The sequence below is a fragment of the Trichomycterus rosablanca genome, chromosome 4, assembly GCF_030014385.1.
Source record: "Trichomycterus rosablanca isolate fTriRos1 chromosome 4, fTriRos1.hap1, whole genome shotgun sequence".
NCBI classification, from domain to species: Eukaryota; Metazoa; Chordata; class Actinopteri; order Siluriformes; family Trichomycteridae; genus Trichomycterus; species Trichomycterus rosablanca.
In genome coordinates this window covers 5228192-5244697 of record NC_085991.1, presented here as the reverse complement: position 1 = coordinate 5244697, position 16506 = coordinate 5228192, and the positions used below count along the sequence as shown (strand labels likewise).

Below are 16506 nucleotides of genomic sequence, written 5' to 3'. Positions count from 1 at the left end.
AATTTAATTTTTTTATGCTGTTTCATGTCGGCTTTACAGAATATTCTTTTAATTCTGTCAGCAGACCTGCACATGACTAACAGCAAATCTGAATTTGGATTTTATTTAAATACCATCCCACTAATTATGACAGTTACAAAAAAGTTAAACACAGTGAAAAACAAGAGTATGCAGCTTGGTTATTTTATTGAGTCTTTATGTAACTGACAAAAGTATAAAGAAAAGATTTTCAGCGTCACTCAACAACCTCATAGTATTTTGTAAATCTGATGCCTGAAACAAATTGAGATAGCATTTCACCAGTGTTACATCTTATATTTTTTAATAATTCCAGCTTTAAATAATTTGGGAACTGATGATTTAAATTGTTACAGTTTGTCAAGCAAAACTTTTGCCCATTCTTGTTTGCTACAAGATTTTAGCTGCTCAATAGTCTGTTGGCGCTGTTGTTTGTTTCCCCTGTTCATGATGCACCATACATTTTCAACGAGAGACAGATCTGGACTGCAGGGGTTCTTTAAAATATGCGTCTGGGAAGGGGATATGATGCTGAGCCAAACTTGCCGTGGAGGTCATATAAAATCAAAGGAATGTGTATGTGTGTGGTGTATTTTTAGCATTAGTGCAGTGTTGTGGTCATTAGTGCTTGGCTAAAGACTGTCACAGACAGCAGGGAGCCAGGCTAAACTCACTTGAGATTCTGCTTTAACTATCACCCGTCTTCACTTATCCATGTGTCGCCTTCTCTATCACTGTCAGCTCTTTGTATATCATACAATTTAGAACATACACATAAACGTATAGCATAAAGAGAGATATTATTTATTTAAATATGTGTCTTATGGGTAGTTGATGATTGTGCTTGTGATATAGAGAAGGGTTTACATTTTTTTTTTCAAGTGACCCACATTCTGTGGTTTACATGATGTAACATAAAGCCTCCACATGGGGGCATACATGGACAAGTTTATTTCACGCCTGCCTTTGTTTATTTAATTATTAATGTTTTCTCTGCTACCGTTTCCATGGCTTGTAACCCACCCAAGGGTCATGACCCAGGGTTTATAAAACACTGATGTAGAGTGTTATATTGTATATGTGTATATTTTAATACCATTTGTTTTTGAAATATGATGTGTGACAAGCTTTTGGCTATATAGTGTGTTTGTTCACCGATCAGGCATAACATTATGACCTAATATTGTGTTGGTCCCATTTTTGCTGCCAAAACAGCCCTGACCTGTCAAGGCATGGAGTCTTACACCTTTCTATCAGAAACAGCATTAACTTCTTCAGCAATTTGAGCTACAGTAGCTCGTCTGTTGGATCGGACCACACAGGCCAGCCTTCGTTCCCCACGTGCATCAATGAGCCTTGGCCACCCATGACCCTGTCACCGGTTTACCACTTGCTGCCTAATATATCCCACCTACTAACATGTGCCGTGATGAAGAGATAATCAGTGTTATTCACTTCACCTGTCAGTGCTCATAATGTTATGCCTAGTTGGTTCATAATTGCTTCTGAACTTGTCGCACAACAGATACCACTGGGGTTTTCTGTATGATTTATTAAATTGCTTAGTAAAAAAACACTGCTTTTAGATTTTGGACGTACATTTATGCTACTTAATTTGGTTAATAATTTATATAATTCATTTTATTTACATGTCATTTATTTGTAATGTCATTTAAATGACTTGAATGTTTGAATGTTACTGATTATATATCAACTATGTTCATAAATTCCTTTTTGTGATTTTTCCGTCTTTATTGTTTGTTTTGCTAGTTTTGTCGTAAGCTGTTCGAGGTGATGAACAAGCTGGCAGAGCAACATTCAGACAAAATGTTCACCATTCAAGGAGCACCCAGGTAAGGCGCTGTGGTCTGTACGGTCTTTAATCATACATTTTTGGTGCTATTTTTCTGCTCCTGGTTTATTTATTCATGTTCTATGGTTCTATTTGTCCTGTTCTTATAGCAGAAGCAGAAGGTAGGTAATGTAGATGATGTAGCGTAAAGCTGGGGCTGTAGAGGGTCTGCCCGTGGTAGTGCTGCAGGAGTGAACTGTTTTGTTGATATTCTTTACACCGCACATAGAACGTTAGTGTAGGGGTGTGTGCTGTAGCTCTGGCTTTTTTTTTTATCTAAGAGGACTACCTCAGTCAACTGTGAGTCCAGTAATATTTGGTTTTATTTTTATTGTAGTTTTACTGTAGTTTTATTGTAGTGTCCAAGTATATACACTGTGCCTTTGCCTCAGTTGTGGAAGCAAGCCTTTTGTTGAATGTTTTTTTTTTACCTTGATGCTTTTTCCCCCCAGTGATTCCGGCCCCCTTCGCCTGGCCAGAACCCCAACTCCTCCGGATGATGAGAGTTCAGAGGATAGCCCTACTGTCAGCCCCAATCACACACTCAGGCCAACGTCACCTGGCCCCCCTCGACCGAAATCTCCCGCACAGGTAACATCATATATAACATCAAATAACATCACATTTGAGCCACTACAGCATCTTTCTAGTGTTTCCCACATTTGTAAAAATAATAATCATTAATATATTCTACAAAAAAAATTGTGTTAGTGGAAAGTATATTTAAATTTAAACCTGACGCTGTTCTTTTTTCTTGTCAGCACTTGTCCATTTTTAAATCAGTTAACAGTATTACTGTCTTTGCTTTTGCATAGCCATTTGGACATGCAATTGTAACGATGTCACACTGCCTGTGCTAAATACATTCTTTACACTGACTGTGATCTGTATTTTGCACCTTTTATGAGAAATGTTAACTGCAGTCAATTGATCTACTGCAGTTTAATTAATACTTAGAAAATGTAGATATATTTAGGGCATGATTGTCAGTAGTCATATTCCAAAATATTAAGAATACTGCTACAGTGGACGCTGATAGATGCTTTTTACGTAAATATACACTGCTTGTAAATCAAATGTGCATATTTTATTGGTTATATCAAATCTGTATGTGTTTTTACACATTCCACTAACATTCTTGGCAAAGACTCTGTGTTGCTTTTATCTATCCTTAATAACAGTTCTGGTGTACAGTAAGGTGACCTGTAGCTTAGACACATGTGTGCATGCTGACATGCCTACATTAGTGTGGTATTGTTAGAAACCTTTTGGAATAAAGAATAATCAATCTAACCCCACACGACAGCTCAAGACGGGACCTCCAAAACCTCCTCCTCCCAAAGTCACTCCGTCCAAGGAGGTTCCACACGAGCAAATCATTAATCTGTTTGATGGAGGCTTTCCTGAGATCAGTGTCACCTCACCACAGGTGAATGCACTTTTTTAAATCATACATTTTTATCTATTAGTATTCCTTGTAGTTTCATCAAGCATTTTACATTGACTGTTTTCCCTCAGACAAATGAGAACCCAACAGAATCTCTTTTGGACCTGGATTTTGATCCTTTTAAGCCGGACGACAATGCAACCACCGGTCAGACCCAGGCATCTGCGTCTCAGGTTCTTACTGAATTCTTATCTTCCTATTCATAGACCTCTCGTGCTTGGTCTGTGGAATCTAAGACCTTAATAGTGAAAACAACAGGCCAACCTATTTAATGCTTTTTAGATTTAAATAGGAAATAAGGCAATATGGTATAAACTTTATGAGTCTGATGCATTTTTCCTTGCTTCTGTGTAGGCACTGCCTTGGGATCTTTGGACGGTAAGAGGGTTTTTTTCTAGTCAATTGCTAACCTCATTTTGTATAAAACTAATACTATGCTTTAGTTTGTCTAAATAAGTACTGCCAGTGGAGCATAAACTAAATGGCTAAAAGTATGTAGACATCCCCTCCAGTTAATGGGTTCTGGTGTTTTAGCCACATCTATTGCTATGGGGTGTGTAAAAAAGGCCCTTTTCTGTTTCAACCTAAATTTCTGTAAAATCTGTAGCCATCAATTGGACACTGGGGGGACCAAATCTACCAAATCTCCTGGGAAGGGGGTTACTGCCATTCTAAAACATTCATGGCATATCATTAACTGATGGGAACACTAACAGATCCTAATGTTACACAAAGCTAGTGAGTCATGTTGTATCATTATATTGGGCGGGTTGATTTTAAGCATATCTGGACATTTGGGGTGATGTGTCCCCCTGATATACAGTATATTGTGATTACGGCCTTGCTTTAAGGACATGGTTCGACATGAATGTTTTGACTGAACAGACTGAAAGTCTTCCCAAAAGTGGAGGCTGTTCATATTTCACATCCCTTGGTTTGGAATAGGATGTCCAACAACCTCATGGTCAGATGTTTGCATACATTTGGCTACGTGGTGTATTTATGATAAGATATGTTTACAAAGCAGTTCTTGTTGAGTATCTAGTTGGGATGTTAACATACATTTCTGTCTTTTTCCAGGCAAATACTGAAGCCCAGCCTGTAAGTAACGACAATCTTTACATAAACAACATCCAAATAATTAATGGCTTATTAGATTCAACATAATAGGTCTTAATCAAATCTGTGCTGAAGTTGCTGTGAAAGCTGTCTGTTTACGTTATGTACAGGAGACACTTCTTTTAAAAGTCATAACTAAAAAGTATATTTATTCCTGAAGCATGAACAACAAAATGTGCATTTTATTATGTATAGAATTGTAAAATAATTTTTTAGGCTCCTTAGTTCTCTGCAGTTAGTTACTAGATTTATGAGGCTAACAGAGAAATACTGGTATGGAATTTGGATGTAAACACATGCATTGATTGTAATTGACTTCATTATCTCTGTAGGGTATTAGGCATAATCCCAAAACAAAGATTAGACCCTCACACCTTTGATAATACTGCACTTTAACTACAGCACCAAAATATACATGTTTACATGTACAGATTATGTCAAATTAATTTGGTCCAGGTACTAGAAATGTATCTAATTTAATATGATTAGCATCATGGGCTTTGCTAAAACTGAGCTTCTCTTGCTAGTATCTTAGCACAGTGCTAATTTTACCCAGAGTGCTGCCATAAATAAACACATGAACTTGTTTAGTTTGGTGCTATATATAGCTATATATACACAGTAGATCTGATATCTAATGCACCTTGTTATTGTTGGGAAGAACAACAAAGAATAAGAGATGTTGAAGCTAACAGACAAAATCATTTAATAAGACCTGAATAGAAAAAGGTACAGATCTAATGCAAATCTAAAATACCTAAAACATTTCTGTAAATGCAACTGGATTGAGCTTCAGGGAGACCTAAAGGCAGTGGGAAGAACAGTTACACAAGGAACAAAAGCTTATTATTTTTACTTTAGATTACTCAGTGCTGTAATCACCAACATTGGCTTCAGATTTTTTCTATTAATTTAATTTTTCATTGATTTTTATCTTTGTTTTTCTATAAATTCACTACCTAACTTTTCTACCCAGGCCCCAGACGCTGGCTTTACTGCAGACTGGACGGCTGATTTCGGATCTGGTGCTGAGGATTTGAGTGGAGTTCAGCCAGCGACAGATGGGCAAGGTTGGCCTTCTGCAGAAGGATGGCCGGCAGAGACAGCGCCTCAAGGAGAAGAAACCACGGGCGAGGTTAGAAGCTGGGATACAAAACACAGCCCAGAACCAAGCCCAGACTGGAACTCTTGTGCTGTGGGGGGTGATGGGGTTGAGGAGCAGCTGGGTCAGATGGTTCCTGATGAGGTGGTAGCACTAGAGCCTCAGTTTGGGTGGGAGGAAAATGAGACAGGATGGGGTCTAGAAAAAAGCTTGGAAGAGAGAGGAGCTGGACAGTCTATGCCAGGAATTATATTCACAAATGAATTTGGGCAAGAGATAACAGAGGCCACAGAGGGTAGTGGGCATGATTTGCACACAGGTGATGATGGAGATGGTGAAGATACTTCTAACTGGTGCTTAAAAGGTCAGGCAGATCTGGATGGGTCAGGATCTGACTATGAGACTGCTGAGGAGTGGGGAGATACTCAAGGTCAGAATGGGGGTTGGGTCAGTGCTGATGATGAACTTGAGTCTACAGAGTGTGAGGGGGGAATAGTAAATCAGAGAGTCACCGGTGGCAGTGTTACTGAAGAGGGATTTGTGGATAATACTAATGTAGCTTCCATGGAACAAAACACCACAGCTGGTACAAGTTTTGGTGACAGTTATTTTACAGCTGACTGGGACCAGTCCCCAGTGTTGGAGTCAGTGAGGCCCCCTGGGGCATCAGAACCTGGACAGCAGAGTTCAGTTGAGTTAGTCTTCAACAAAACAGACCCTGTTCAGAACACAGAGCAGAAAGAGAACGTAGACCTTACAGATTTAGGATCCACAGACCCCTTTTGCACCTCAGAGAGTGATCAATGTGGAGCGTTAGGGGAAGACTCTTTCGGTACCAGGACTGATCCATTTGCCAACTCATTTGGGCCATCAGAACCAGATATATTTCAAATGCCTACGAGAGATAACATTGATCCAGGGGGTGATCTGTTTGATCTTAAGGGTCAGACAACTGTTTTTGCTAATCAAGAAACCAGAGCAGGAGAGTTGGCAGACTGTCAAGATCCATTTGACAGTGAAAGTAATCAGGAACCTTTTGCAAGTGAGAGTAATCAGGACCCTTTTGAAAGTGAAAGTAACCAGGATCATTTTGCAAGTGAGACTAACCAGGACCCCTATGGAAATAAGTATACCCAGGACCTCTTTGCAAGTGAAAGTAACCAGGACCTCTTTGCTAGCGAAAATAACCAGGACCCTTTTGCAAGTGAGAGTAATCAGGACCTTTTTGCAAGTGCAACCAACCTGGACCCCTATGGAAATAAGAGTAATCAGGACCCTTTTGCAGTTGAGAATAACCAGGACCTCTTTGCAAGTGATACTAACCAGGACCCCTTTGTCAGTAATACTAACCAGGACCCCTTTGCAAGTGAGACTAACCAGGATCCTTTTGCAAGTGAAACTAACCAGGACTTTTTTGCAAGTGAGACTAACCAGGACCCTTTTGCCAGTGAGAGTAACCATGACTTTTTTGCAAGTGAAAGTAATCAGGACCTCTTTGCAAGTGAGAGTAACCAAGATCATTTAACATGTGAGACTAACCAGGACCCTTTTGCCAGTGGGAGTAACCAGGACCCTTTTGCAAGTGAGAGTAATCAGGACCTCTTTGCAAGTGCAACCAACTTGGACCCCTATGGAAATAAGAGTAATCAGGACCCTTTTGCAGTTGAGAATAACCAGGACCTCTTTGCAAGTGATACTAACCAGGACCCCTTTGTCAGTAATACTAACCAGGACCCCTTTGCAAGTGAGACTAACCAGGATCCTTTTGCAAGTGAAACTAACCAGGACCTTTTTGCAAGTGAGACTAACCAGGACCCCTATGGAAATGAGAATAACCAGGACCTCTTTGCAAGTGAGAGGAACCAGGACCCTTTTGCAAGTGATACTAACCAGGACCCTTTTGCCAGTGAGAGTAACCAGGACCCTTTTGCAAATGAGAATAATCAGGACCTCTTTGCAAATAAGAATAATCAGGACCTCTTTGCAAGTGAGAGGAACCAGGACCTCTTTGCAAGTGCAACCAACCAGGACACATTTGCAGTTGAGACTAACCAGGGTCCTTTTGCCAGTGAGAGTAACCAGGACCTTTTTGCAAGTGAAAGTAACCAGGACCTTTTTTCAGTTGAGAGTAATCAGGACCCCTTTGCAAGTGAGAGTAACCAAGATCCTTTTGCAAATGAGAGTAAACAAGATCCTTTTGCAAGTGAGAGTAACCTGGACCTTTTTGCAAGTGTAACCAACCAGGACCCCTATGGAAATGAGAGTAATCAGGACCCTTTTGCAAGTGAGAGGAACCAGGACAGCTTTGCCAATGATACTAACCAGGATCCTTTTGCAAGCGAGAATAACAAGGATCCTTTTGCAAGTGAGAATAACCAGGACCTCTTTGCAAGTGAGAGTAACCAGGATCCTTTTGCCAATGAAAGCAGCCAGGGATGGGCAGTGGACTGGGACTCCAATCTAAATAGGAATGTAGGTGGGGAAGGGATGAATTCTGGCAAACAGTCTCAAGAATTTGCCAAGTGGGCGGCCTTTCCTCCTCCAGGAACTGATCCAGACAACTCCTGTAAAGGCTTCTGGCCAGAGATGAGTGACAGTAGTGGCTTCCTTTCCTGTACTGGTCAAGAAGACAATATTTCTCCCTGGCCTGGTGAAAGTGACCTAAAGGACATCCCTAGTCCAAACACTCCCGCTGTGGAATATGCAGCAAGTCTGAGAGAACCAGAGGACTTATCTGAAGATGAAGTTGCAAATCGCAGATATGGAAAGTTGTACCAAGACATAGATACAGAGAAGGACAAGGTACCTGAATTTCTCGCTTTTAGTTGTAGTGTAGCGTAGAACACAGTAAGATGCCCTTACCTGCCTGCAGATGAAGCTCCAGTTTCCTGCTACAAATCCCACAGACCCTGGAATTCCCCACAGTCTACAGACCCTGGTTCTTTCCCCTGTTTTTCCTTTGCTTGCTTTGGGTGTTTGTGTGTTCCTGGTCATTTTAAATAGCATTTTTGTGTTCTATTTACTTACACAATTCAGGTTTGTTTAGGTAAACACAACTTGGCTTTACTTAGGTAAACAAACATGTAATACTAACTGCTAGAAGAATGTTTGAGGCTGTTTTTAGGGTAACCTGTTTGGGCAAATTGATTCCTCAGTGATTAATCATTAGCACTGAGTGTTTTCTCTAGTGCCGTGCCCAAACCTACTCTTGCATTCATTAATTTAAACACAATAAACAAGAAGAAACTTCCGTTGCCTTTAATTGGTTTAGTATTTTTTCCAACCCCAATAGATTTTAAGGACTTGCATGGGAAATACACAGAAAACGCTGATACTCATTTTACATTTGCCAATAAAATCTCTAGTCAATTAGAATCACTATGGAGAATACGTTCGTCAGCGGCTATGATTATTATTTATACTTTATAGTTTATAATTATTAGCATTTTGTTTTAAAACACCATATCGTTTTAAATCAAGGTTGCTGTATAAATTATTTGATTATTATAATTATAATTATTATAATTGATATATTATCAGAAAACCCACAACAAACCTATGAAATATGTAAAATTTACCAACATTTACCAAAATTGCCAAAATTGTGCATAGTTAACATTCCAAAACTTTCATAATAAACGTTTTTACCAGTATATAAACCTTTGACTGTAACTGTAAGTAGCGTCTTTACTAAACACACCTAGCATTATTTTAATGCTGTAATCATCCCATTAATCCTCCTTTTCCCTCAATGATCCTTATTCCTAAAATACTTCTCTTTAGAAAGTGTTTTTAACATCTGACCTTCACAACTAACACAGATTATAAATGACAAATATACTAGATGTTGAAGGTTTTATTAACCTCACATGCCTTTCCTTTATCTCTCTCCTTTGCTTTGATAGGTCGATTCCTCAGCTCCAGCTTTTGTGGCAGATGTTGTGGTGAGTCACTATATTCTGGTTAATGCAATCATTTATGTATGTAGTTCTATATATTATAATTAGGGTACTATCTAATTCACAGGAAATTGTGCTTTATTTTACGCATAAATTGAATGATCTCGTCCGTGTTTTGACACCCTCTCTCTGCGTCCACGGAATTGGTTTGGGGGGTTTCAAACTCATTTACCTGATTCATGTTTTTTTGAGCTGCTTTTCTGCACCATCTTGGACATTTCGAATATTAAAAATTTTTTGCTAAATGCTAAACAAAAATCTTACATTTTGGAAATTGCATATATGTGGGAAAAGGCTAAGGTCCGTGACGCAATTTTCACAGCTGTGAATTAGGTAGGGCCTTAATTATCAGAGACTTTTGACAACACTGTACTGTATTTGATAAACATAATCAAAATAATTATTGTTATTATTCATAATAATAACAATAACATTTTATACAAAAAGCAGTAAAGGTCATTATGGATTTATATTCAGAAGTTTATTTCAAAGATTATGTGTATGAAAAGTACCTGACCATTACCTTGATGGACATCCCATTTTAAAAACAAATAGAATTAGGATTGTATGAACTCTATGTGATCTTTTCATCTATGACAACAGCCACTCTTCTCAAAAGGCTTTTCTGAGGTTTAAAATTTTGTCTGTGGAAATGCCCATTCAATCAAAAAAGCATTTATATGGCTGGGCACTGATGTTGGTCAAGAAAGCCTTGATGTTCCAGTTCATTCCAAAGCTGTTCAGTGAGACTGAGGTCAGAGCTCTGTGCAGGTCACTGGAGTTTCTTTAAGCCGAGCTTTTCTTCAGAACAGAAACAGAAACAGAAAAGTTCCAGCATTGCACATCTAAAAAATGCTGTTTGTCCTGACCACATTACTTTTATTTTTATTTGGATGCTCTCCTGATGTCAGGAGTCCACTGTGTGTTGATGTTTCTCTTTGACGCTTTACTAAACATCACTGGAGTTTTTTCTTTATGCTGCTTGTATGTGAGACCAAACCGTCTGAGAAAAAAGCATTTTAATGCTCGTACTGATTTTGTGTGTGAATATGTAAAGTCTGAAACTGAGGCCCCTAAAGAGGCAGAAACTGGTACAGAAGCAGCCCAAGGGGCAGAAGGGGAGTTGACCACTTCCCCAGAGGCTGAGGCCAATGAAGGTCCTGCCACTACACCTCCTGCAGACACCACAACTGAACCAGCAGAGATCGAGGCTGCTACCAGCCCGCCTGCAGAGATTGAGTCTGTGAGTGATACTGGGGTATTTTGGGGTATTGTCATCATCGTGAACGCATCGTTATCATCGCTGTCCTCATCATCATCATCATCAGTGTTATCATCAGCATGCCTCCTTATTTTTTTGTCTCCATCTTCATTTCATGCCATCTTTCTCCCGCCGTCATCAAACCATCTCCACTTCATTTTTGTTGGTTATTTTTGCTGGACTTTATTTTGCTGCTTTTTACCGCCTGCTCATCACATGTGAACTGACAGAATGAACAGAAGTTAATGGTGTGTTTCTGTGTGCTGTGCTGATCATTAAGACCACAGTGGAGTCTGAAGCTGTGGAACCTGAAACAGCAGAGCAGACTGAGGTACGTGATTTCTGTCTTATTCAGCCTCACACTGTCTGCTGCTTATCAAAACGGTGCTTCATATAGGTGCCGTGTAGAATTATGTACATCAGAATCTGGATGGCTGTAAAAGTTTGTGTTTCTTTTTGTATTTTTATTTATTTGTATTGTCTGTAACATTTTGGATTTATTTTATTTAGAATATGTATTCATTTTTAATACACTAAGTGGCCAAAAGTATGTAGACATTGCTTCCAATTATGTTCAGGATTTTCATTCACACGAAAGAAAAAAAAAAGCTGGATAGGGTCTCTCTCATAACTAATGCAATTACGACCTCTGCTGGCTGATTGATGGTGCCTGCACAGAGATGGTAAAAGAGTGCTGCTGCCCACATGTTGGAGGGGGCGTGGGTTAGCTTCGTTCTCCTCAATCAGAGCGGGGATCGGCATTGGTGGAGAGGAAGCATGACGCAATCAGGCAATTGGACACACTAAAAAAAGGGAGGAAAATGGGAGAAAAAAAAAAAGAAAAAAAAAAAAGATATGGTCCGACCAAACTGAACACACGTGAGATAAATCGGAACATTGATTGAGAGCCAGGCCTTTTTGGTTATTATTATATTCCCACAAAATCTTGTGGAAAGCCTTTGCAGAAAGGAGAGATGAGGCTGTTCCAGCTGTAAAGTACATGGTTTTGAAAAAGAATGTCCGACAAGGTCACGTCAGGTGTCCACATACTTTTGAACATTTATTGTCTAAAGTATTTGTTTCATTATGTGTTTGGTTTCATTTGGATTAATATAAGCGCCAGCTATGATGTATTCTTGGTGTAGACTTTTTATTTCATTTTCTTTTATCAAATAATTCTGTTTATAATTTATTTAGGGGTGCACATTTAACTAAAATAGGGTTAAATCTGTACTGGAGGCAAAATTTGGTGTTAATATGGTATTACAGATTTCCATTATTTTGTCTATGCCCTGTATCTAGGTCAGTGTTTCTTATTGATGCAGTTATTAATATAATTGAAATAAAATCCATACTGCCTTAGATTAACTCAGCTGTATTCAGTGACAGAATCATTTTTCTTTTGCATTCTAATTATTTCTGCCACAAATCTGAAAGATTGATCTTTTAAAATAAGAATTGATCAGAATTTTGCTTTATAATTTAAATAATGAACATTGCACAGTGGTTAGATGTACACTGAGTGTCCGGATGGTGTCATTGGTCACTAAAGTAAGAACGTTTTTATGTGTAGACCACAACAACTGATGATACTGAGAAGGAGCAACTCAGCCAGGAAGCTCCGGTAACTATGAATTATGTCTTCAATTTTATGAGAGAGGAATTTAAAGATTAAAGAACTGACTCATACGTTTGGCTTTATACTTTCCAAAGCAGCTAGACTGGATCTGTCCATTAGATAAACTATTACCAGCCCTTTGATGGGTTCTAACCAGCCAATTAAATGTAAAAAATAATGCACATATTGTGCAAATAAATTTATTATTCATGTTATTGTGACAGGGTGGGTCAGGCCTCACTAAAGGCACCCAGGTAAAGCCCTGTAATTGCATGGTCGTAATGCCTAACCCCAACATTTATGAGTAAAGTTATTTAACTTAGTGACGGTATGTACATTTATGGTGTGAGGTTTTAATGTTTGCTATATGCAGGAATCTGCTCCAGTTGCAGAAACAGGAGAGGACCTGCCTGCAGTGGCTCTGGTAAAACCTCTACATTGTTTTTTTAATATTTATAATTATTATTTTCTTTTTGCTTATCCACCCCAAAGCTGTAGTCATTAATTGAATAATGGGGGGTTCCTGCCATTCTAAAACGTTCCTGTTATTTTAACAACTGATGAGAACCCTGACGGATCCTAACGTTATACAGTGCTAGAAAGGAATATGTAGAACGTGCCCTCCCGTGCCTTGATTAAACCACACTTTCCACACTTTCCCAAAATGTACTTACATCATAACCCTGCTTGAGTCATCAGACTTGTACCTTCTTTTGTGTAAATAAAAGAAAACAAATTATTCCAACTTGTGTTTGTAACTACAGTGTTTATTTATTAAAGTGTTGGTAGGATTTTCTGGTTTTTTTTTTTCTTTTTGTTAAATGTATGTATTTTTATATATTTATGTATTTATAAATGACATGTATTTATGTATGTATTTATAATTTCATGTGGTAATTCATGTGGTCACCCTTGCCTTTAGTGACTGTGTGGATGAAATGATGGGTTGTGTTTGTGTGTGTGTAGGCTCCTGCAGAAGATAAAGAGTCTCCTATTGACGAGGCTCCGGTAATTACTTATACTGATTATGTCATGATGAATGCAGGCCCATAGCTGTCAAATTGTTGTTTTAAAGTACTACAGATGTGGTGTCTGCTCTGTGTACTGTCTCACCAGGAAGCTTCTCTGCTTTATTCACAGATCTATTAAGAATTTAACAAATCTATTTTGAGAACAAGACTCGTAAAGTCTATAGGGTTAAATTTAATGTTGATTTGCATAATACAGGCAGCAGTACAGTGATAAATTACATTTGCTGACTGATGATACAGTGTTTTATTGGCTTGGACGTAAAAGTCAAGATTTCAAGATCAACCAAGCAGCTTTTGAGGAGACAGTACATCAATTCACTAGTGTTAATGAACTACGTTTTGATATTAATTCAAACAAACTGGTCTTCACACTGACTTTTCTATGGAAATGATATTTGATGGATGGATACTGTATAAAATTCATATTTTTGGTTCTCATTACTCAGATGAGAACCAAACGGCTCAGAAAAGCATTTAAAGATTACTTTAAAATCACAGTTTTCTGAGCTGCTCCTCCATTTAAGTAAACATTTATTATCAAGTGATGTGGACGTGTTTGTATTTTGTTATATGTGTTGATTTTTTTTTAGTTTTTCTTTGTATTTTTTATTATTTGAAGTCAAATGTACATTTAAACCATGACACCACAAGGTCATGATACATCTGCAAGGAAAACCCTATTTGACACTGAATCTGTAAATTCAGCATATTCAGTAAATCTGTATGATGATGACTGTAAGCTTTGGTGGTACAGATGACCTTTTGTGGTTTTAATGGTGACCCCATTTCTCCATTATTGTCATATTCTCTGTCATTCTAAATCACGGTATTGTGATTTTTGAGTGTTTTTGGTACTGTAATGGAGGTAAATATGACTTTGTAATGTGCTAAATCAGCTTTGTCTCAGATATTTCCGATTATTTTATTTGGGTTCCATACATACAGCTGGTAGAGTAAGTCCCAAGGACCTGGGTTGGGGTTAGGGTTAGGTTTTAGGGTTAGGGTTTACATCTAACCCTTGATGATGCATCTATTTACTTTCTTTGAGGAGTTTGGCATATTCCTTTTATGTTCATATGGGTTTCATTTAAGTACTTAGATTTCCTTGGCTTTAACCTCTCAAAACATCCAAAAGGAGTGTGGCTGCTCTAATGGATGTGTGTGATTATCTGTGATCGATTATCAGCCTGTCCATTGTGTGTTCCTACTTTGCATCAAGTGTTTCCGGGTAGGCTCTGGACCCACTGTGACCATCTTGAGGTCCAGAGTCCAGAGTTTTTTGTTTACGTCATTTTCCCTAGTTTAAGAATATAGATAACTACAAATGTCCACTACAGAGGAAAAATCATATGTAGAATGATCATTTAAACGTAATTCGACAAGATAGTAGATAGTACCTTAGTGACTATACCAGGACTAACTGATAGAAGTGCTAGTTGAGGTTTTAGATTATGTAAATCTGAAGTTTAAATTTCATTTTAGCCAACAATCCCTTTCCCTCGTGCTCCTAAACACAACAACCAAATACCATGGCATGTGTCCACCCTTAATTGTTCCCAGTGACCCTTTCCCAACTCAAATGGTATGGTTGTTGGTAAATCTTTGCTCAGTTTAGCCCTAAACTGATCCGTATCCCCCACTCACTGAAGACAGTTAAACTGCTGCAGTTAAACTGCTCTTCATGCCCTTCATTGTTTCCAGTGCTCCTTCATGTGCTCCCCTGCACAGATCCATCCGAATGATTGGCTGTTTGAGCCTGGCTCTCACACCTGATTGCATCTTTTAGATTATAGAACCCAAACCAGATGACACCAGTATGATAGAGACCAAACATGAAGACGGAGCCGGTGCAGTAGAAAGCAAACCAGAGGATGGAGCTGGTGCAGTAGAAAGCAAACTAGATGATGAGGCTGGTACAGTAGAAATCAATACAGAAGATAAAGTGGGTACGGTAGAGACCGAAGCTGAGAATGACTCTGGTACAGTAGAGGTCAAACCAGAGGAAGAAACCAGTAAGGAAGGGGCTGCAAAGAATGTGAAACTGGAGGTAGATATTGACACGATTCTGTACTCTAGTACAGGTTGTCTGTATAAGTATTTTGTATCATAAAGTGCTTATAAAGTAAAATTAATTTTTTAGAATTATAAACTGTACAGTGTATCACAAAAGTGAGTACACCCCTCACATTTCTGCAGATATTTAAGTATATCTTTTCATGGGACAACACTGACAAAATGACACTGACACAATGAAAAGTAGTCTGTGTGCAGCTTATATAACAGTGTAAATTTATTCTTCCCTCAAGACAACTCAATATACAGCCATTAATGTCTAAACCACCGGCAACAAAAGTGAGTACACCCCTAAGAGACTACACCCCTAAATGTCCAAATTGAGCACTGCTTGTCATTTTCCCTCCAAAATGTCATGTGACTCGTTAGTGTTACTAGGTCTCAGGTGTGCATAGGTAGCAGGTGTGTTCAATTTAGTAGTACAGCTCTCACACTCTCTCATACTGGTCACTGAAAGTTCCAACATGGCACCTCATGGCAAAGAACTCTCTGAGGATCTTAAAAGACGAATTGTTGCGCTACATGAAGATGGCCAAGACTACAAGAAGATTGCCAACACCCTGAAACTGAGCTGCAGCACAGTGGCCAAGATCATCCAGCATTTTAAAAGAGCAGGGTCCACTCAGAACAGACCTCGCGTTGGTCGTCCAAAGAAGCTGAGTGCACGTGCTCAGCGTCACATCCAACTGCTGTCTTTGAAAGATAGGCGCAGGAGTGCTGTCAGCATTGCTGCAGAGATTGAAAAGGTGGGGGGTCAGCCTGTCAGTGCTCAGACCATACGCCGCACACTACATCAAATTGGTCTGCATGGCTGTCACCTCAGAAGGAAGCCTCTTCTGAAGTCTCTACACAAGAAAGCCTGCAAACAGTTTGCTGAAGACATGTCAACAAAGGACATGGATTACTGGAACCATGTCCTATGGTCTGATGAGACCAAGATTAATTTGTTTGGTTCAGATGGTCTCAAGCATGTGTGGCGGCAATCAGGTGAGGAGTACAAAGATAAGTGTGTCATGCCTACAGTCA

The 16506-nt window shown here is 38.9% G+C and overlaps 1 protein-coding gene across 2 annotated transcripts in view; it reads left to right on the top strand.

Moving 5' to 3' along the window:
* The window catches only part of amph (amphiphysin), a 41403-nt gene that overhangs the window by 20832 nt on the left and 4065 nt on the right, over positions 1 to 16506 (top strand). Inside the window, exons 9-22 of one of the 2 annotated variants that reach the window (XM_062993857.1) lie at positions 1789 to 1871; positions 2323 to 2461; positions 3177 to 3299; positions 3389 to 3490; positions 3672 to 3695; positions 4398 to 4418; positions 5413 to 5571; positions 9444 to 9482; positions 10555 to 10740; positions 11039 to 11089; positions 12332 to 12382; positions 12750 to 12800; positions 13343 to 13384; positions 15194 to 15454. In XM_062993857.1, the coding sequence (XP_062849927.1) occupies positions 1789 to 1871; positions 2323 to 2461; positions 3177 to 3299; positions 3389 to 3490; positions 3672 to 3695; positions 4398 to 4418; positions 5413 to 5571; positions 9444 to 9482; positions 10555 to 10740; positions 11039 to 11089; positions 12332 to 12382; positions 12750 to 12800; positions 13343 to 13384; positions 15194 to 15454 (1332 nt within the window). The remainder of the gene's footprint in view (positions 1 to 1788; positions 1872 to 2322; positions 2462 to 3176; positions 3300 to 3388; positions 3491 to 3671; positions 3696 to 4397; positions 4419 to 5412; positions 5572 to 9443; positions 9483 to 10554; positions 10741 to 11038; positions 11090 to 12331; positions 12383 to 12749; positions 12801 to 13342; positions 13385 to 15193; positions 15455 to 16506) is intronic. The other variant, XM_062993858.1, reaches the window with a different exon arrangement.